Below are 23,139 nucleotides of genomic sequence, written 5' to 3'. Positions count from 1 at the left end.
ATGCATTCAACAGTATTGAAAGAACAGATTTTACCTCGCATTGTTGTCCAGACAAAGATATTCCCTTGGATCCTCAGCACTAGCATTGGTGGTTTTTACACCTTTATCAATAAATAAGCCAGCCTGAAACAAGCGAGGAAAGAAACAAACAATTTTACCTGACCCAGCCCCAGATAGCTTTACAAAATTATCTTTCACAATAAATCTGAAATTGAGTTCACAAAACAGTGAGTCACTGTGTGTATAATGTTGGGTTTGTTTGTTTTTTAAACGTACTCTCTTTTAGTTCTCCATTTCCCTTAGCTAACATACTCTTCCTAAGGAAGCAGAAAAGCAGATAGCCTGGGGAAATATATCTCAAATAATACTTAGTGCTATCACAGGACTGAAAATGTTCATGGAAATACTATAGTTTAGAATTCATTAAAAACATTTGAAATCTGTTATTTTCAAAATGTAGTTAACTTTTCTACTGCATAGTCACCTCATAAAAACTTGAAGTCTTGGCTTAGAATATTCCCTACCATCAACCACATTTTAGTTTAAATAGGAATGTGTGATTTGGTTTAAGCACCTCCATTATAATATACTTCTGATTTGAATACAAATTTGTCCAACTCTCAATAACTGCCATCAATTTTCAGACAGAACTGTTTTTAATTTACAGCCCCCATAAAGTTGTGCATTCATGTTGTGATACTGTCACTGCTATTTGGGGCAGGAAAGGTTATTATAACCGGAAAAGTAGTAAAAGCCAGTTTCTAACATCCCAAATTATATGGTATGTAAAATTTACTCTTTAGGACCTGACTTTCAGAGAACTCCTATTATGTCACCTTTAAGCTAATATAGATGGGTAAAGAAATACCTAGATGGTTTTATAAAATCAAGATGTAAATTGCCACACAAAAGCAGCTACCATGAAATTATAATGCTTTTTACTGAAGGGCTTTAAGAGCTCACTGTGAATTTATAAGGGAGAGTATCTTATTTTGTCAACTGAAGTTTACTAATTTAAATAAATTTGAATCACTTTCAATGGCTCAAAAGTCCCTTGCATGTACCCACTGGTACACTAGATCTGAACTGACGCCAAACTACCATATAAAATGGCTTATGGGCTTCTCAAGTCAAATACTGTGAGACTATAAAGAAGCACTTGAAGTTTGTGTGTTAATGATCCAAAGGGAACAGGTCACTGACAGTTTATGAACTACAAACTTTCAGTTCATAGCCACCCTGGTCTGTGCTATACCTTGATTGTCAACCACCATTGCACTTCAAAGCGCCAAATGATAGCCTTAAAACACTGAGCGGTCTCTCATATTTCAATGTTGAGAAACTAAACATTTCTGTAAGCATGTTATGCAAAAATTATGGATTTTTGTTTTGAACAAAATTCGACAACTCCCCACCTTTTAAAAAAGAGAATATTAAACACCAAAAACTACTTTGAGGATGAGCATTGCGCAGGACTGCACAAGTACCTGATTATACTATCTGCTACAATACTAGACAACAAATTTCAAGAGCAGCAAGCTTTCAGTCATCTCTCTTTGCCATTATGATTTTTTTGTTTAATCATGAAGGTCTTAATATTGAACTATTATTATAGTTATTAAAGCCCAGGTATCAAGCTATTACTACACTACCTTGAAATTAGAATGAACTCTGTTGTTATAGAAGATGCCTAATGGTGTAAGCTCTGCTTTGGTTTCAGGGTATAAACCGTGAGAATCTCCTGTTGAAATCTTGTGGAACAAATACCATATTCCAGCATCCTGCAAAGAAGAGAGTGAGAACATGTTTTAAAAAAGTGACAATGACCTGTCTAGCACCAGCAGGTTTAAATCATCATTACTGCTATATTGACTTCTCCAATAAATCAAATGCATTTTAAAAATAATTCACGTCTCAAACAATCATAAAATGAAAACACAACCCATATCCTTTCACAATGAATTCCACATTAGATCTTGTCTGGAAAAAAAAAAAAAAAAAAACCGTCTGCAGTAGAACTAAAAATTTGAAGAGGTTGTATGCATGGATTACAAGGTTACACAGAAAAAGGAAATTTTTAGCCACAAAGATTTCCTAATTTTGAACATTTCAAGTCTGAACTCCAAGTCGCTAGGAAAAACTGTAACCTTTTGCATTTCAATGACACATTACATTTTGGTGTACTCAATCATATTTTGTTCAACTAGCTAGCAAAATTATTTTATTGTAGAATATACACAAATATTTTTCCACTTATTTGTCTTTAAGAATTGCTCATCACTATGCCCATATCAAGATTTAATGATACAGCCAAAACACTCACAAGAGCTTTCAAAAAAATTGAGAAGTCTGGCCAGTTCAGAGCTCGGAGCCAATAATATGCAGCAATTATTTCACACACCTATGTCACTCTCCATTTTCTCTCAAATTCCCCAAACAACTGCTCTTAAAAAGGTGACATTTACCAGTAACCCTCCATCCCGTATGTTACCCTGCATGAGAGGTGGCAAGGACACAGTAGTTGAGTAGGAGCCTCCACAGTCCCAGTACACCGGGGGAGAGTTCCTGCGCTAATATGGTGTGGCTATAAGATCTGAGCTGTTGAGCATTCGCTATGTGAGGGTTTTTCTTAAGAGAAATAGGGATGCTCTTGCCCAAAAGGCTTGAATAGTGACTATAGAGCTGCTTTGCTGTACCCTACAGTTTGCCATTGGGGGAGAAGAGAATAGTTTTAAGTCACCAAAATCCTGCTTGCGTTCTATATCTGGTGATAGAAGGGTCTCATCATTCTAGGATTTGTGTTCTGCTTGTCATTTTAGGTATCAGTGTTGAGAAACAACAGACTAACCGCAGAGCCAAGACAATTAACACATCTTAGTCCACTGTAAGAAAAACACAGTACAGCTATTTTGGATTCCACTAAATATGACCAAATTTTAAGTCCTGAACAGTAGCCATACAGTACGCTAACAATATAAACTACAGAAAATATTGAAGCCTTAATATTAGCATGGATGTATTCAGAAGATCCCTTATTCACAAATGATTCACTATACACACAGTCATAAATATGAGGATTAAGAATTCAGAAAAAGGAGAATTATCTCCTGTCTCTTCAGAACAAAGATGTTCAGTATCTTTCAAATGCCCATTTAGAAAGACAGCTTGCATGTAAAATGCCATTGTACTTCTAGCCATAAAAAGACAGACATCTACATGTGAAACTTTGAAATGCCTACCTTTTTTACAGCGTATGTCTTAGTTATCTGAAATATGAATATAGTGTGTGTCAAAGAACGTCTATGTGCCTCACCTGTGAGCCTGCTGCTGCATTATTGATAAGATGATTGTTGGGATGAGCAATCCAGAAAGTTGAAACAGCCCTGCAATATATTATTCAGAAACGATAAATAATTCAGAAGCTATAACTGGTAAAATCCCTACAGAAAACTTTGCATTCAGATCTAGCAAATTAGTGAGTGCTAACTTGACATACAAAGCAAGTCTGTCATGAGATTCAAGTAAGAAATCATGAAGAAAGTCATATTTTCCTAAAGAAAACTGTTTCTTTCACAAGTCCTCCTGCAAGCTCTTGTGGTTAAAATACTTCATGCAATGATAAACCATTTTGATAGTAAGTGGCATAATCGTATTTGGCTTTTACAGAAGAAATCTGATACCTTAATTCATAAATTAAGCATTAAAATGGGGGTTTCATAGCATCTGGTGCCTTTGCATAAAAATAAGGAAATAGCCTGAAGAGAAGTCTGCTGAATCAGGTACCATATCAAGTAGTTACTGTATTTCAACACAGTTGTTCATATATTCTATTTGTGTTGTTCAGATTGTTAATGCTTTTTTCTAAATGCCAATGTTGTATTCCAGCTGTCCACCTTTGGTAGCCTACATAAAAAAAAAATAATCTTGCCTATTTGTAGAGCAACAAGAGATTTTCAAAAATTTAATTATGGCAACTAATTCAATTTTCTTTTCTTAGCCAGACACTCACATGCAGTCTGTGGCTGGCACTGGAACATAATTTCCATATACTTTATCCTTAATGGCCATACACATGGTGCTATTCCTGTCTGTGGGAAGAAGAGTGCCTGGTTTGGTGACTAGTCCAAGGTTGTGGAACAGAATATTCCTCTGTTCAATGCCATCCTCTATGAAGAAACAGTGGCCTAGTGTGTCATAACCAATGGTGTCCTTTATCTGCAGAAATACAAGTTCATTATGTCATTAGCAATGTCAAATAAATCTCAATGAATGCTAAGTGCCGTTTAGTTTTACTATCTTGGCATAACTGCAAAATGACGTTTCAATATCAGCCATAATGGCCAAGTTAAATGTCAAGTTTTATTTGTTCCCCAGAGACTTTTTCTGAAGATGTTGGCTAACTGCAAGGCTCTAAATATTCAATTAGAAAGACCAAGAGGGGTCACAAAAGTCATTGTTTACACATGGTAATTATGTATTAATATTTTAGTCATGTTCTGCACATTTAAACTGAAAAATGGAATAAAGTATTTTCACACCGACTGTGCTTTGTAACGTTTACTTTCAAACAATTTGAAATGGCACCTACCAACAAGCCATTAGTTGCATGAATTGTCACACATCTGGAGAAACAATGATGAATGGAAAGGCCTTCCAGATAAGTCCTGAAGCTATAACCTCCTTTCTCATCCACATCCCCACAGCGGTGGAAATGAACAGGGTAACTTCCTATCAGTTGCTGTCCCATTTGCCTCAATTCCACATGGGAGAGATGAACAGATGTGAAATTCTTCAAAATCTGGAGTGTGTAACAAGAAGATCTAACTGAATAATCAATTACCCTTTTAAATTGGTAAAAGTTTAAATTTAAAGCCATTGTGAACGGATTTCCTCCAGGCACAGACAAGTACAGCGGAATATTACAAGAATCAGTCAGGTTTTGCTTTCTATCCAGATCTATAAATCGGTGACCTTCATAAACAAGAGAGACATGCACATAAGCTAAATGTTCATGTTACCAAAACTAAAAGTTTCATCAGGAATTTTATTGCTACAGCAAGTCAGTTTTAAATGGCTCTTACTGGAATTCTCACAAATTAAACATTCTTTAAAGACAGCCAAATGGTATTCAAACAAGAAAGAATTTTTCTCCTTATATAGACAAAAGTTGTATTGATTTAACTAAATTGGTTTAGAAATTTGATTTAAACATGTGCAATCGTATGGACACTCAAACTGGTTAACTAATTTAAGCATCTACACAAGGGGATTGCACAGTTTAGAAACAGAATTAATTTGGTGCAACTTTCTTGTGCACACAAGGCCTTAGAGAGACAATAAAATCCAGTTACTAAATCTGATCTTTAAAAATGAATCTTCTGTGATTACTATAAGCAATGGGCAAAACCTGAACTCTCACTATAAGGGACTTAGCAAAACCAAAAGACTTCTAGACCTGTATTTTATTATAACATTCCTTGAAGCAAATACTCTAGTTTAAATTTCCAGTAGACATTTGTTGTAACTGCACTTTCGATTACTCAGATTCCCAAACAATTCTCCATTTGAATAAAACCCCCAATAATCATTCCCTTTAACACCACAAGTGAGGACTGTAAAGGTGTGAGAATCCTTTCAGCATCAAAATGACACACTAAACTAAAACAAAATCCAGCTATACCAGCTCACATGTGGCCAACCCTCACAAAAGGAAGTCACTATGTAAGGCTGTGTACAGCACTAGCACTTTTGTCAGTAAAACTTTTGTTGGTTAGGGGTGTGAAAAAATACACACCCTTGACTGCCATAAGTTTCACCGACAAAAGCATCAGCGTGGACAGCGCTATGTCAGCAGGAGATGCTCTTTTGCCAACATAGCTACTGCCACTCATTGGGGGTGGGAGAGCACTCTCCTGTCAGCATAGAGCTGCTACGCAGGAGACCTTACAGCAGTTCAGCTACAGTGGTACAGCTGTGCCATGGTAAGATCTGTAGTGTAGACATAGCTTGAGCCTGCAGTTTTAGATACAAGAGGTGGGTTGCTCTTTTGCTACATGACGATGGGCAATTCCCTCAGAACTATGGATTTTCACATTAAATTGCATAATTGGCTAGTACACAGCTAAGTATTGTACATCAAAGTTGTTAAGGTTATGGAATTGCACAAAACAATGGGGCAACTGCAAATATTTCTTCTTCCTTCTGTCTTAAAAAAGCAAACTAAACGCAAATGCTTAGTTATATGAAGTTAAGTTTGCAAATTTGACAAATCAAGAACTGAGTTGAACTAAGTTCTCATTGTAATATTAACTTACCCACATTGCACATTTGAGGGCTTGTGAATTAGACTGTCAAATATAAATACCTTAACACACAATTACATGTTGTAGGCAAGTTAAAGAAGCAGTGTTTGACCATTTCAACTTTTTAGCTACTGAGCTTAGATTTACCACCTCGTCTCTCTAATAGCTTTATTGAAGAGACAAGGTTCTGAGCCACAGAGAAGCATTTAGGACCAGTGTAATGCTGAGGGCTGACAGAAATTGGCCTTGCTGCATTTGCTCCCAATTAACACCAGCTGAGGATCTGGCCCTTAAATGTTTAAACACACACAGTAATGAAACATTAAAGCTACAAATTAAGGCCTGATTCAGATGTACAGTACAACACTTATACCACTCTTTCCATGAAAAGGGGTCTTATCAGCCTGTAGTTTCTACTGGGTCCAAACATTTTAACTAATTGTAATAGCCTATTTTACCCAAATTTAGTACAAAATGAACAAAAGCTGAAAAATGCTCGGTGGTAGATGTTTATAAACAAATGCTAATGTAAATTAAGCAACATCTGCCCAACTATTCAGAACAGACTCACAAGAACAATTCAACAACTCTGTTCCATCTTCATGCATCTGAGGGGCCCACTCAGTTTGAGTTATTGCAGCAGTCAAAGACAGGCTTTGTAATGCTCACAACTTGTCAACATCTTTCTCCACTGCATTATCTTAATCACAATAGGAAACTTAAAACCCAATTTATTCCCCTCCCACAAAACAAAGGCTGCAGCACAAGAGAGACTGTAGATTTTTCCCACCATTATTTCCAGCATTATGAAACTAAAATCTATACCCAACACTTAAAAAAGGAGACTAAGCCTGTGACAAAAAACAGTGAAAGCAAAGCAATTTGCATTTAAAAGGATGAAGCCTCAAACATTTCTAACATCTACTGGGAACCGCCGTAACACTTCAAATCACTCCTTGCATCTATTCCCATTGGAATAAATATGGCAAGTTTTATCTTTAACCCAGCTTCCCAACTATGGGATTCAACCCGAAATGGGGTTGAGGTGATCCCTAGTATGGGGAGGACACCATTCTGTTCTGCACTGCGTGACCTCACATGTATGGTGTGTGTGAGGTCATGTGCATGGAGGACACCATTTTGCTGTGCAGAAGAGCCATTTTGCTCTCACTTGCAGTGTATGCCAAGTCATGCTGTGCAGTGGAGATTATTTTGTTCTTCAAACTGGCGTCCTCCATGCTGTCTGGGGTCCTGGGAGGAAATTAATTAAAATGTGGTCATACCAGCAAAACTTTTGGGAACGGCTGCTTTAACCATTAGTTTCTATACTACTGCTTTCCATCTCAGCCTTAATCTTCCTTCAACATATAGCCATGCAAGATATAAGAAGTGGTAACACTAATGATCCTTCTATATCCCTTTATTTTAATAAAGGAGACTCTTGGTTTTGGGTGCTCAACAGCAGATGCCATAAAAGGGCCCAAATTTTCAGATGGTATGTGCTCAGCACTTTCTGAAAATCAAGCTCCATTACAGTGACTCAGGTTGGGTACCCAAAATCAGTCGCTTTTGAAGATCTTGCCCTTTGTATACCAAATCATCAGGAAGTTGAACAATACACAATATAAACATAAGCAACAGGCTTCTAACAACATTATACACATTAACATTTCCTTGTCCTTGATTCTTCAGTCTAATTCTTGGCAAATTATTTCCAGTTTTAGGAAAGCTGAGAAGAAATACTGACAGACAGAACCGCTCAGTGAGAATTTAGTGAATATCAGGTTAGAAGATATTGAAACAAACTCACCCCCCAAATTTAGAATTAATACTTTTGCTCAGAAGCCATCCTCAATCTAAGGAAGCTACTTAAAAAGTTTTTCAAACCTTGATGTGTCCACCAAATGTATCATAATTGAAGTATTGACACTGATTGCCAGCATAGCAGGACTTTTCTGTCTCTCCCTTGATTAGGATATTCCTAGTGAGAACTCCAACCTCTGCCCTCATGTCCACTCCATCAATGACATCTCCCATATGAAGGAACTGGGGATTTTCTGTTCAAAAAGTCAGTTCAAGGAAAGAAAAATAGGGTAGATGACCAACTTAACTTCTCATCCATTAAAACCAGAAATGTAATTTGTTAGCTTACATAAAACATTCTCACTTAAGCAACTAGAAGATAGGGTAGGCAACATCGTATTCTAAAACCTCTTGGAATTCTGGATACCTGAATCCTAATGTTCTGATTGGTTAACAAACACTTCTCATTGGAGATGAAGAGTCCACTAGAGCAGACAAAATACACATCACTGGCAGGTGATAATCATCAAGCAACAAATATTTGTTGCCATGGGGTTCTGTACAGAAGGCAACACTCTCTCCACAAGGCAGAGGGCTGCTGAATAGGAGACTGGGCACCAGGAACAGCACCAGTTTTCCTATAGCCAGGTTTTTAGATTGTAGTCAATTTAATGATACATAAGCACCCAACAGTGCACTGAGAGGACTATTAGGGACTAGTACCCTCCCCATAAGGGAAAGGAGGGGGGTCCTGAAGAGAATGAGTGTTGAAGCTCTCCCATGAGACTGAAAGGAGGGTGGCAGTAACCTTCAATCAGGAAATAGAAGTGGAGAAATGGAAAAGATTAAGGATGTTTAAATTATTAAAAACACCAAAAAACAGTAGGATATCAAAGGAGAGGTTGCTTTAAAAAAAACCAATTGGCTAATCTTTCCCACACAGAATAATCAGAAAACCTGGAAGTGTGTGATAACTGATAAGTAAATTCAAACACCTTTTCAAGGTCTATGGCCTGGATCCCGCAAGACGTGTGTACATGCTTAGTCTTACTTGCTGTGGGTAGCCCCACTGACTGCAGCGGGGCTCCTCACAGTGCATAAAGCAAGCCTACTTGTAGAACAGTGCAGGAGCAGAGCCTAATTCAGCAAAACTTTAAACAGCCATTAAAAAAAAAACTACCGAAAGAAAATTCCCAGACTCATCGCTCCATTTCTTTTTTCAACTAATTTGGCTCCTTCCTAAATGGGAGAAACATTGCCATAACAGTTAAAAATCCTAGTGAAAAAGGCCTTTAAAAAACAACAACAACAACAAAAAAAACAACAAAACCTTTCATCTATTTTGGCCCTCACACACAAATTCTTCTGAAATATTAACCTTCATTCATCTATATAATGTGAAGTATTATCCCAGTAAGCCTTAAACTATAAAGGGGCACTTCTTTTGTTTTTCCATTTCTCTCTCTATTGATAGGCAACTTCTTCCTTTAATACAAAGCTGACATCTCTGTCACAGCTGGCTCTGACTGCTACAGAAAGAGTCCAGCTGAAAAGTTTCAATAGGAGTACTTCTCATACTATGCCTTATGTTATGTAAAACTGACCAGAACTGGTATATTTTCCTTGAAGCTGGCAATCTTTGCTCATTCTCTTCCCCACCCCTCAAAAAAGAATGATGGAGAGGAGGAAGGAAAGAAAACCGAGGCATTCTTCAAAAAATACTTTCCCCTAACTTCTGTATCCTACAAGTGTTACATGGGCTATCAAAATTTAAGGAAGGGGAATACTAAAATCTTCCTTGTGGTGGCAAACTCAACTATCAAATTGCTTCATTTTTTCACGTTTGTACAAGATACAAATACCAGTGAGAAGAGAAAATAGTGAGAAGAGGCCGATTCAAGGCATACTGTAACCATACTCCCCCTTCCCTCCTGCCCCCCGCCCAACCAAACTGAGGACAGAATTTGGCTTGACAAGTTTGCATGACAAAAAACAAACAAAAAAAAACAAAACAAAAACATGCCTTGGGGCATAATAAAATTTCCCTTTACTGTCTGCTTTACTTGGTTTCAAACTACTGTACTATGAGAAAAAAGCACTTAAGTTAATGCTGAAAAGTAGTAAGATCAGCAAATTCACCTCTCTTCTGAAAGTGCTAACTATTTACATAAAAATTTTAAAGCTCCAAATTACTCTTCCTTTCAGAAGGTGTGCACATTGTACTTGACTCCCTAGTATAAGCCCTGTAAAAATGTTACTGACAAGCTCTAGAAGAGCAACTCTAGAGTGAATCATACATGGACTAAAAGGTACGTTTTCCAAGGTGAAGCGTTTATAAATAGTAAGTTTAGAAGGTGACTGAAATACAATATGATTTAATATAGTTATTTACTGACTGTATCGCAAATTCTGGAGTTACAGAATAGCTTCAAAGTGTAAAAAAAGAGGGGGGGGGGGATAGACAAGGAATACATTTTGGATGACGTGAAAAACACATGGTGATTCAGTAAGGAGAGGACATACAAAAATTCTGTCCCAGATGGCAAGACAATACACTTTTTCCACCAACACTGGGAAGACATTTTCAGAACCAGAAAGGATATTGGATCCAGAACAAATAGGAAGACAGACCTGTTTAGGAGGGGCACAATTTGGTTGTACTTCTTCCATACATGAGAGCAACTGAGGAGCAGCATTCCACAGATGCTGGAGACTAGGACTCGTAGGCTAGAGAATTAAGTTCTTATAGTCAAGATGAGAAGATATGATTGCAACAGTACGTGTTTCACCAGAGGCACTGAGGCAGTAAGAAAAAGAGCTGCGGTCAAAGGAGAAAGAGGAAAGTTCAGGAAGTAAGGATGATATTACAATTACATGCAGTGGGAACAAAAAAGGGTTCTGAGTCTAAAAGAGAAAAATAGGGGAGATAAGAGTTGTGTGTGAAGGTGCTCATATTGTTCAAGGCAAAATCATAAATCTGAGAGGCCAACAGGACAGACAGAGGTATCCCTAGAAGGTGTCAAATTATATGGTGAGTTGATCAATGTTAAAAGTGATTGCTAAGGGTAAAGCCATGAGATGAAGGGGATGAAAGCTCAAGGTTGGAGACTTGCAGGCCCCTCCACAGAGGAAAAGTTTTGGCTTGAAGGGGGAGCAAAGAGGTATAAGAAAACCAGAGACGCCCATACAGCTAAGGATGCAGTCTCAGAGAACGGAGTGGGCTGCAGAGGCAATGGGGGGAGGGCAACATTCCCCTGCCCCAATTTTTGCCCGAGTTTGCTGGCCCTGCTTGGTCACATTTTGCAGCTGGGCCCCAGCCCTGCATGGCAACAGCTATAGCTGGCAAACTGGGAGCTGTACTGTTGCTGTGGGGAGAAGCAGCAGCAAACAGCTGGGAACTGCAGGGAGGGGCTGCTGAGAGTAAGAGAGAGGGACATGTAAGCAGGGGCGTGATACAAGCTGTTGGAAGGGCCCTTTAAATTGTGCCCCCCCACTATCAGCAGGCACCAGTCATCTCTGCACTGCGGTGAAGTCAAACAGAAGGGGGTCGTAGGCAGCAAAAAATGAAATGGTCAACTACATGTAGGCAAGACATTTCTGTGTTTTGCCCAGAACAAAGACAGTTTGCAACCAGTCAGAGATATGACAGTCATTTGCATAAACACTTTGCTGAAAAAGAAAAAAAAAAAAAAAAAAAAGATTTACAAAGAGAAAATCAGGGTCAAAGGAAGGTTTTTGTTTGTTTTTTAAAGACAATAAGGATATATCATGGCACATTTAAAAGAGCTAATAAAGGCACTAGAAGCAAAGGAATTGAAAAATCACAGTTCAGGGAGTGAAGGTGGGGAGATTGAACCAAATGAGAAAGAAGGAAGGTGAGAAGTTATTTTTAGGACCAGATTGTTTCTGAAGTGTCCACTGAAAAAAGTAAAGCGAAGGAAGGAAAAAGGAAAAAAAAAGAGGCGAAAGGCAGCGTTCATGGGTGTGAAGTTAACATGGTCACAGATCAGGACAACTGTATACTAAAAGAATGAAATCCATTCCTTGCATATAGCTGGAGAAAGTCTGGGAGGGGAGGGAAAGATGGATGAGTGGGCTGAGCCTGTCACTCGCAAGAGTTTACCGTTCCCAGTATAAGAGGCCATTTCCCTAATTAGTACATATTACACAGTCACATTGTACATACCTTACATTTTCATCAGTCTCCTACCTTTGACTTTGACCTGATATCTGTTACACTCTGGACAGGGAAGGAGAGTGAATTCCTCTGCTTGGTACATTGAATAGTCGGTGCTTGCAACTACGATCTGGTCTTCAGGCTCCCACTTACTAACATCTTCCAACAGATCTAGTATCACTCCATCTATAGCCTCTACCTGGAAACCTGAACGTGGGACACCTAAAAAGGAAAAATGATGCATGCAGCAATATATAAAGCTATAACTTCAAATGTCATCTATTTTACAAATACTTAGTTATTTTAACTAATAAGGAACTCTGATATTTAACTAACATCTTCCAAAATGTAAGAAACTTTCTAGTATGGTATTGCCCTGAAAAGGGAGCATGTAAAATAGCATCAAGGGCTTCATGTTTGGTGAGTCTGATTCAGATGCAATGATCTCATTTTACCAGTAGAAATGGTAAGTTTTTGTGCCTTTCAGCCTATGTATACAACCTGGGATCGGAGAACAAAGCTGTGTACTTTCCTTATGCACCACCACCAGAAGAAAGACTTGGCAAGCCAAGTGACACTTGTGCAACTACACGCCCTTCACTGGGTTTCCACAGATGCAGCAACAAATTAATTCTGTTGATACATGTGCAAGAATAGCAGGGCCAGCTCCAGCTTTTTTGCAGCACCAAGAGGTGAAGGAAAAACAAAAACAAAACCCAAGCCTGGTTGAGCTGGAAGAGAGGGACTGCAGGGCCAGCTGCCGAATTGCAGCCAAAGACCCGGACGTGCAGCCCCGATGACGGATGGCGTGCCGCCCCTTTCTACTGGCCGCCGCAGGCACCTGCTTCCTTCGCTGGTGCCTGGAGCCAGCCCTGAGGAATAGAATACAGCTCTATCTCACTTAGCAGTACAGAGCCAGGATGGCTAACAAATAAAAAAGCCAAACATACTTGTCACTCAAGTGGGTAGATACAACTCAGTATACATATTCAACAGATGGTGCCATTTTTCCATAGTCACTTTTCAGAGAGTTTTTTTGAAAAATTAAGAACCAACATTTTGGTCATTATGAAAGCAAACTGTTAATTCCCTTCTCACACCTTGCCCATCACCCACAAGAGTATAATCTCAAAACGAATAAAAGATATGCACTAGTCCTCTCAGTGAGGGAAAACTTTGTAAAAAAAACTAATTTTTATATGTAGATCTTCTTAGACTGAAAAAATATGTGGAACTCCTTCACTTTAAAAGTGATAAGTGAATTCAGTTGTTCACAATCATATGATGCTAGAAACTAAATTTCTAGAAGCTGCCAGGAAAGTGAACTGCCTGGCAGAGAGGTGGTGTTTAAAAGAAGTAAGCAGCACTCTGAAAGAGTGTGTGGTGAAGTGGGAGTTTAGTGACCCCCAAAATATGACATGACAAGGAGAGTCTGGAATTCTGTAACTTCTTGGAATAATTTAAGAGAAACTATTCTTAGGAAATTAACAGTTGCATATATTTACAGAACTAGAGTAGGGAGGATCCCAGAGGAATGCAAACTCAGACAATAACTGGGATTTCAAGAAGATCACAGAACATTCAAAATACAAGGGATGAACAAAGAACAAAATCTTATTGGGAGATAAACCTTTCACAGCATACATCCTGGATAATCAGCTGAAGAACAGCATCATAACACTAACATGACCAGTTAGGGTATCTCTGACCTTGAAAAACAACTAATCCCCCAACCATATCTATCTCATAAGTCTGGTAGACCATATCTGCATGGGTATCTCTTCAGTCTGATAATCAGTCCAAGAATATTATACATAGTCTTATACATATCCTTTTTAAAGACCAAAGACCAAACTGCAAACAGAAGAATGTGATTGTACTGAGCCACTGATTAAGAGGAGAGTTTTGTTAATCTGAAATTCCATCACAGCTCCAGTATAGAGACTTAGGCTGTGTCTACACTGCCACTTTCAGTGCTAAAAACTTGGCGCTCAGGGGATGTCTTTTCATACCCCTGAACGACTAAAGGTGTAGCTCTGAAAAGCGCCAGTACAGACAGTGCTTTCAGTGCCGGGAGTCTACCATCCCTCGTTCAAGGTGGTTATTTTTTATTGCCAGAGAGCTCTCCCCCAGTGATGAAGTGTGACCACACTGCCCATGTCACAGCGCTGCTGCAGGCGCGATGTAACATGGGCAGTTTCGACATATCCAGAGACAGATATTCCTTGGCTTTGTGGTGAACACAAAGGCCTTTACTACCCATGACAAAGATGCTACATCAAGGCAGAGCCATACATTTAATGGGGATCCTACAATGCCCTCACAAAGTACAAGGGGACTTGGGGATATTTATAGGTCACAGGCCTTGGTGCAGATTTTCCTGATCAAAACTAGGCTGCAAGCAGTCACCAGACTCAGTGGCCTGCATCCATTTTTGTTTTTTAAAAGAAATAATGATAAGATTGAGCTTTAGCATCATAAAAGATGAAAATGAACTCCTAGTACTGATAACATTTATTGCCAAGGAATTTGACCTCAGAAGCAATTTCCTTTTTCTAATCAGGACCAAGGCCATGGAGCTAAGAATAAGAAAAGCAGTTAAGGATTCAACACCACCAGAAATATTCTTGCGTGTTCAGATACTGCTTACTACCAGACCAACAGGCTGCCAGAAGTATGCATGTCAGAATAATCCAACTAATCAGAGACGCTTTTGTGAAAAATAAAATCAGTCATGCTTAAGAGTTCTCCAAACATCACAAGCAACAGCAATTAACATAATATTCTAACAGGACTAAAGATAAGAAACCCAAAAGGCAAACATGGAAAAAGGTATACAAAAACCCACAAGCCTGTCAGATCTCCAGCCTGCAATAGGTGATTTTATATTTTAGTATTTCTCCAGCACGCTTGTATAACTAAGTTTTTAAATTTAAGTATTAAGGCAGGGGTGGCCAACCTGCACCTGAGAAGGAGCCAGAATTTACCAATGTATATTGCCAAAGAGCCACAGTAATACATCAGCAGCCCCTCATGAGCTCCCTGCCCTCCCTCCCAGCACCTCCCACCACCGGCAGCCCCACCAATCAGCACCTCCCAATCAGCTGTTTCGTGGCATGCAGGAGGCTGTGGGGGGGGGGAAGGGGGGGGAAGGATTGAGGGCATGGCCGGCTCAGGGGAGGGGGCGGGAAGGGGTGGAGTGGGGGCAGGGCCTGTGGCAGAGCCAGGGGTTGAGCAGTGAGCACCCCCCAGCACATTGGAAAGTTGGCACCTGTAGCTCCGGCCCCGGAATCAGTGCCTATACAAGGAGCCACATGTTGGCCAGCCCTGCATTAAGGATACAGTTCCCTGGTTCCCCTGGATGCTGTGTTGGATGCCCACAGCACTGAAGCAGATAAGGAGATTAACATTCTAAAGTTTTCATTTTTGATACCTTCCCCTCTATTTGGATTTCATCCAAAAGTTAGGCAACATTAAAGGTAAACAGACAAAAACCCCACTGCAGTAATTAGGAAGTTAACATGCATTAATAAACTGTTCTAGAAAATGATCCATACAAATTGTTTTTTGAAACATTTTGCCTATGAAGATTTTAGGGGAAAAAAAACACAACACAAAAACTTTCCTACCTTCATTCCATTCACTGAAAGCTCTCACAGCAAACTTCTGACCATCAACTGTGAAAAATTCTCTTTGAGCAAGAGCTTTTCCCCCAGTGCTATGATTTTCATAGTCTCTCACAGACTCATTATAGGAGGAATTTCCACCACCTATAACACCGACTAAAGCCCAGGCTTGCCTGCAAAAAATGAAGTAAATGTTTAAACACAAAATTCCCTTAAATTAAATCCTTTGCAAATAGACACCGTATACAACATTTCTTCTTTTGCCTGTTTTCCAAAACTCTCTAAAATAGAATTCCAAAATGCAGTAGAAGAATGGGAACTCCTCATGCAAGAGATAATTGTTGAAAATATTTGGTTGTTCTCATAAGCAGGCTGGAAAATGCTCACCACTCATTTTCCACCTCCCCTCCCCCCTCCCCTCCCTCCCTCCCCCTCCCCCTTCCCCTCCCCCTCTCTCTCAAAAAAAAAAAAAATTCCAGACTTCAGGAAATATTGTTAATACTTTGTCCAGTGACCAAAGTATTTTACAAACCACAAGATCATGTGACAAGTGTTATTTTGTGCATAAAACAAAGTACAGAGAGATTCAGACCTTGTTTACACTAAAGAATACTTGCTAAAATGTTTCCAACTATGGTAGTGCTAAGGGTAGAGTAGGCACTGACAAACCTGCTCTAACCAGCCTGGAGACCTGACTATAGTGCCAAATCCACTGTTGGAACTGAACTTTCAGTAGTAACAGTGGGAAGTTTTTAGGTGTGTGTGTGTGTGTGTGTGTGTGTGTGTGTGTGTGTGTGTGTGTGTGTGTGTGTGTGTGTGTGTGTGTGTGTGTGTGTGTGTGTGTGTGTGTGTGTGTGTGTGTGTGATATACATACACTTTGTACTGCTATAGACACCCCCTGAATTACTTGCCCAAGACCCCATAGTGAGTCAGACAGGAGACTTGAAACAGAAGCCCAGACTTCCATCCTCTACTTCATTCACCACTTTCACTACATATCTTCATATAACATGCTTTCCTTCATCGTTAACACCTGCCTATCTTCATGTGTTCTGCCCTTTAAATCAGAGCTGGGTTTTGACTTAATATAATTTATAAGCATCTTGAGATTCCTCTCTTTCTTACTATACCCCTATGTACTCCAATCACACAGCCACCTGAATCAAACTTTCCAGTAATTTTCTTAAAGAGCATTGCAAGGTATTGCAATTGGATGAGGTTGTACAAAGCAAACCTATTCAAATATATAAATAACATTTTTAGTAAACATTCACTGTTCCATACTATGTTTATTACTTGCATAGTCAGCACTCTCAATCATTGGTTTGAGACAAAAATCCTATTGTAGCTCTGGGACTCAAATCAAGCATGGTCATATCACTAAGTGTACAACCCTTATTCCTAGGACTACTGATTAGGTGATTAAATCTAAATCTGATAAAAAATAAATATCCTATTATACCAAACAGAATCTGTGCCACCCAGTCAGCTTGCTGGATGGCCAGTCATTCACCAATTAAAGGCAGAACTTAAAACCTTCAGCCAAGACACTAGTTTATTCATAAGCATATAAAACAAAGTCTAAACAGGTATTTTTACAGGTCAAATTCCATAACTGCTGTATTCTAGTCTAATCACAATGATAATCGGGGGGAGGGGGAGAAAAGAGGGAGGAATAGCTCCGCGGTTTGAGCATTGGCCTGCTAAACCCAAGGTTGTGAGTTCAATCCTTGAGGGGGCCATTTAGGGATCTGGGGCAAAAACTAGGGATTGATCCTGCTTTGAGCAGGGGGTTGGACTAGATGACCTCCTGAGGTCCCTTCCAACCCTGATAGTCTATGATTCGATGCAAGAATGTTACACTGAACATGTCTTTCTATAGCCTCACTATCCATGAAGTCAAAATAAGCATTTGACAGAAAGAACATTCAAAAAGATACTGTCAGACTGAAGATCTCTTATTTTGGGTGGGAGGGAAGTCATCTTACCTTTGCATTATTTTATTTTATTTTTTTAAACTGACATGAGATGTGAGTGACTATTACTTGTGAGTGACTGTCTTCTGCTGCTGGGATAATGGGAAACAGAATTCTGTTAAGAAGGGAGTCTCAGCCTACCAGTGAAAGCAGCCAGGAATCAAGAAGGGGAGGAATGGGGGAAAAAAACCTCCTGCTCCCTCCCCACACATGAGGTAGGGAATTTCTCAATTTCAGGTGAACAAATGCCGATACAAATGAGGAGGTACAACCCTCCCAACTCCCATCCACCCACCCCAGGAGGTCACGGGGTAGTTCTGGGCACCTTGAATCCGAGGTGTCCCCCTGCAATCACTTCATGCTCACAGGAAGAGATTTAGGATCCAATGTGGCTGTCTACACAAGGGCACATCAGAACCAACCTTTGACTGAGTCTTTACTGTATCCAGGGGACCAGTGCATATTATGGTATGCTCTACTGCCCCCATATCTGCTGTTCCTATAAAAACTTCTGAGGCTAGAATCCAGACTTAGGAAAGCCTCCCAGTCCCAGATGACTAGATCCTTCTCTGATGGCTCAGAGGACTCTTTCTTGCAGGAAAGCCCTTTAAAAGGCACTCAAGTCACAAGGATATTTCTAGGACAATAAACACGAAATGGTATTTTGTCAAGGCAAAAAGCTGGAACCCTGACATTTTTCCTGTACTGCTGAAGCAGAGGGAGCATAATAGCCCAAGTCTGAATATGGGGAGGTGATGGTGGGAGGGGGCACGAAGACACAAAACCAAAGACATACTATTGACTTACTATTAGAATATTATAGTTAAAATATTTATTTAACAAATCCCAATGTAAGCTGAAGATTGGGTTCCACTCAAGCTAGCGGAAAAAGAGGAACTAAGACACAGCTGGAGACTGAGATTTTATATCCTTGGCTTTCAAATGCACACTCACTTAATAGGCTACAACACACTTTCAAATGGGTTCTACCACCAGGTGGGAGGGAATGGGATTCTGATCTGTTGCGGCCACATTACGAAGGAGAAGTTGAGATGCCTCGCAGATGCAGTGTCAGAATATTGGTTTCTTATTAATTGCCAGAGAAAAGTGCTGACAACAGAAGAATGCAGCAGCTGTCTGTATCACTTTTTACTCTCTCTTTTCTGTGGGGCTGGGAGGAAGTTAAGTTGGTTTGGTCTGGTCTGGTCTGGTCTGATTAGGGCCCCTTCTTTGCATTTGGTTTCTAATCGGTCACTTCTTACCCCAGAGGTGTCAGTAACATGCATCAGATGTCAACACCTGCTTTTGATTTGTATACTTAAAAGAAAGACAAGTTCTGAAAATAAACACTAGTCATACAATTATATTAGAAGTTATGAAGATTGGTGCACTAGAGTAAGTGTTAAAATCCACTATATATACACACGGCTATCAGTGTTATAATAAGCACTTACAGGCCTTTACACTGTTAAATAATGTACTAATTAATCCTCTTCAATACTTCTGTAAGGGATTATCCATAAATAAGACATTTATTTGCATACCGTACCAGTGTGAAGAGCTTTGGCGGACAGACCTTGGACGAACAGTGTTAGATTGTGAAAAAAATAGCATACTTTCTTAAGGTTTCACAAATCCCTGTTCACAGGATATATTCTACATCTAGAGGCACTAAGTGGATTTGAAGTGAAAACAAAATTATTTACCTGTAACTCAATCCTTTGACAAGCTTACTTCCCAGAAGATTTTGAATAGTCAATCTGGTTTCGTCCAGGAGATTTTTAGCAGCTGAATCTCCCACGGCAATAGCAACAATGCGGCCAAGATCCTGACCTTTTAAAAAATCCTGAAGTCTCCTGCTTTCATTTTGATATTCATGGGTATCAAACTTATCAACAACCAAAACTTGTGCTGTGTCCTGGTCAATCACTCTCACATTTAGCCCCCGGGAAAAATTCCTTTCAAATGCATAAGAACCAGAGGCCAGCCCTGAGGAATACATAGACTTTGACAGCAAAGTCCATGATAGCTTATGAGTCCCATGCAATTCCAGTGTTCCATCAGAGCCAACACCAATGAACTTTTTGCCAAATGTTGGCACATCATCACCTTCATCAGATTTGCCATACAAGATTATAGTTGCTTTGGATTTATAGCGACAGTTCTGTGCTCCAATATGAAGCGCTCCACCATCCTTTATCAGGATAAACCGAGTTCTCAAAGTGATATTTCTGGATCCATCTTTATCATCACCGAAGACAAGCAATCCTATAGGAAATAATTTCAGTATTAAGCTATGTTTTAAAGAAACAGATTTTGCTTTAAAAAAAAAAGTGCAAGCCAAACATTGCAATAAAAAAACCTAAATGTTAGGGGAAGTTAAATAATTTTGGTTTCTAAATGGATTGAGGAAAGGAAAATGGGTTTTACAGGCAGTAATACGTTAAAATCTATCTGGAACAGAATTGTAACTTCTAGTATATCAACATTTTGAAAAACTGGCTTATAGTTTTACTAGATATGATAATTGCTAATTTGTTTTCTCAACATCTGAACAAACAATGCATCAATACTGATTCCGCCAATCAGATAGAAAGTTACTGTCCAAGTCCTGCTTTACAAGGCTCCTAGAGTCTCTTGCAGCTGTCCCACTGAAGAGCCAGGGGCATTTGTTCATCGGTTTATATATTTGAGACTCTCGACACAAAAGCAGGAAGTGCAGTAAAAGCTGAGGAGCTAGTGATTGATAAAGCTGCAATACCACTGGACCAATAATGACTTGAACATCAAGACAACCAGACAGATATGGGACATGGAATGATCTAACAAAATTGTTTAAATTTAGACAGACCTACCAATGCCTACAGTATGATAGGAAAGAAAGAAGAATTAACTAATTCCCAAGAATTAGAATCATCACTCCATTTTTCTTGACTTCGAAGATATATGGGAGTCCTGGGTCCCATTATGCGATCTACTCATAAATCATTCAACACTATACAGGCACATTGCCTGCTGTGGGCAGCTTGCATGTAGTGTATGTGTGACAACCAGGGTCCAGACATCCCAAGGGGAGAAGAGAAGATTTAAACCCCAGCAACGAGCAGTTAAACCAACTGACTGCATACTGTGTTATTTTTATTATTATAAAAAACACATCAGGTAAGGTCTTTTATGAAAGCTTGTAATGTATATAGGCTATGGTTATGAATTTACATATTTGTGTATGCAGAAAACTGTGCTCAGTCTGTGGTGCACTTCAGCTACCTCTCAGCAGGCCAGTGAGTAGTCACATGGGGAGGGGCATCTCCCAAGCCAGCTGTTTATACAAAACCAGCCTCAAGAAACTATCCCATTGTCCAGCCCAGGAAAAGACAATGATGGACCATTAGAGTTAACGGAAAGACGCAGAGAATTTGAAACTGAAAAGAACATCCTGGCTCCCCACACTGACTAACCATGAGTCACCACCATGGGGCAGGGTGGGGTTTGAGGGAGATTAAAGAAGCCTTTTAAAAGCAGGCTTGGAACTGAGGTTTTTTTATCCATAACTTGGGGGACAGGCTCAAGGTGAGTAGCTTTTGGGGGTGGGAGAGAATTGCTTTAAGGCAACAGGTAACTCTTATTAGAAAAGGGATTTTATCTTTGATATGAACGTGCAAAAGCCTGAGGTTGTCTTTTTATGTTGATTTTCCATGTGACTTGTATATGTTTGCCTTCCCTTACTAATTCATCTTTAAATCTGTGTTTATTTAAAGACTTTTTATTTAGGTTTTATCCCAGGCAGGTTGCTGCTGTGCAAACTGTGTGGAGTGCATACGCCTGGGGAAGCAGGGGACTGTTTCAAGCCTTCAAAATTTACAAGGCAGACAGTGACAGAACTTCTTACTGATCTGTCTGGTCCCCAAAACATCACAACATATTACTCTTAACAAACCAAGATGCTACAGAGCCTAAGCATGTTACCAGTAGAGATGCAAAAGTGATGAGTAAGTTGTATGTAGTTTTGTGCAAAAATATTAGTCATTTAATGCTGGACGATTTCACAACTCCAATTTTATTTTCTTCAAAGTGGTCATTTTCATATTGAAACTGAACATTTTCAATGCAAAAGTATTTGTTGGAATGATGTTCAATTCTGAACTTTCCTTTAAAAAAAGCCATCAGAGTGAAAGAGACCCATTTTCTTAAAGTACAATTGCTAATTTCCAAAGTTTTTCACTAAATATTTCAAATGAAACGCAAATTGAAGTTCTCATATTTCATTGCAGGGTTTCTGCAGACATTACTAATGCAGAAGAGCAAGTGTTTCGGCAACACCTGAATGGGGAAAGGGAAGTATATGTTTGTTTGTATATGCCAACTTCCCTCCTCACCAGCCTTCCCTCTTCAACCAACACTGTCACATTCACCTACACCTGTCTAATGTGCTTTGAGCATAAATCAGAAATGTGTTAAAAAATGGGACATAACAGTTGATTGAAGCACATGGCTTGTTTTGCCATTACACACCTCCATCCTGTATGACTATAGAGTGCACCGTAGCATCCAAATTCAGACGAAACAAATCTCCCTTTTTGATGATAACTCTCTTTCCAGTATCTTGTCCAGGGTTCCAATTCTGAAGACGAGGGTTCTGATCTGGACAATTCTCTGAAATAACCAATTCAATTAAAAACACCACAAACACATAGCCATATAAAGTAAAAAAAACTAGAAGTCAGGGGTTCTCCTCCCTCTACAGCAACATGAAGGTTTCATTCATTAGGAACATGTTTCTTTCTCAAATTAGATGGAATGGGATCAGAAATAATGGATGATCTTGTTTCTTTCTGCTGTTTTCCTAATTGTACCATAGAAGATACTGCAGTTAGTCGCATCAGGGTTCAAACTTATGTAGCAAAAACAGTGACAGGGTATGTGAAGGCTGACTAGCTTTAATAGAAGGAATGTATTCTTGCTCTTCAACTGAGCCACTTAGCTCAATAAGAGCATTACAAAATGCTCCTGCCAAAAGGGCACCAATCATTTAGATACCAAGGAGACCCGTATGCTGTCAGCTGAAGTTACAAAAACATAGAATTCTCTTCTCTCAACAATTGGGTTAAGATTGTTAAAATAGCTGCCTATTGCAGTGGTAGAGACCTGCCTTCTCATAGTATGGAGGAGTGGAGACAGAGATTGGAGAGACTCTCTGAAGCATCTGGAAAAGGAGAAATTGGGGGTAGGGGAGGTGAATACAACAGATGCCAAG

The 23,139-nt window shown here is 39.4% G+C and overlaps 1 protein-coding gene across 9 annotated transcripts in view; it reads right to left on the bottom strand.

Annotated features, from left to right (window-relative positions):
- Positions 1 to 23,139, bottom strand: part of CEMIP2 (cell migration inducing hyaluronidase 2) — an 80,161-nt gene that overhangs the window by 20,300 nt on the left and 36,722 nt on the right. For 8 of the 9 annotated variants that reach the window (XM_074953250.1, XM_074953251.1, XM_074953245.1 and 5 more), the window contains 10 exons: positions 22,398 to 22,538; positions 19,592 to 20,153; positions 15,912 to 16,081; positions 12,316 to 12,504; positions 8,190 to 8,359; positions 4,589 to 4,798; positions 4,010 to 4,215; positions 3,314 to 3,383; positions 1,653 to 1,781; positions 35 to 123 (listed from right to left, as the gene is read on the bottom strand). In XM_074953250.1, the coding sequence (XP_074809351.1) occupies positions 35 to 123; positions 1,653 to 1,781; positions 3,314 to 3,383; positions 4,010 to 4,215; positions 4,589 to 4,798; positions 8,190 to 8,359; positions 12,316 to 12,504; positions 15,912 to 16,081; positions 19,592 to 20,153; positions 22,398 to 22,538 (1,936 nt within the window). Of the gene's footprint in view, positions 1 to 34; positions 124 to 1,652; positions 1,782 to 3,313; positions 3,384 to 4,009; positions 4,216 to 4,588; positions 4,799 to 8,189; positions 8,360 to 12,315; positions 12,505 to 15,911; positions 16,082 to 19,591; positions 20,154 to 22,397; positions 22,539 to 23,139 lie in introns of those variants that run through there. The other variant, XM_074953252.1, reaches the window with a different exon arrangement.

Source organism: Natator depressus, chromosome 5 (genome assembly GCF_965152275.1).
Source record: "Natator depressus isolate rNatDep1 chromosome 5, rNatDep2.hap1, whole genome shotgun sequence".
NCBI classification, from domain to species: domain Eukaryota; kingdom Metazoa; phylum Chordata; order Testudines; family Cheloniidae; genus Natator; species Natator depressus.
The sequence above is the reverse complement of the archived record's forward strand: the minus strand, read 5'-3'. Positions and strand labels throughout refer to the sequence as shown.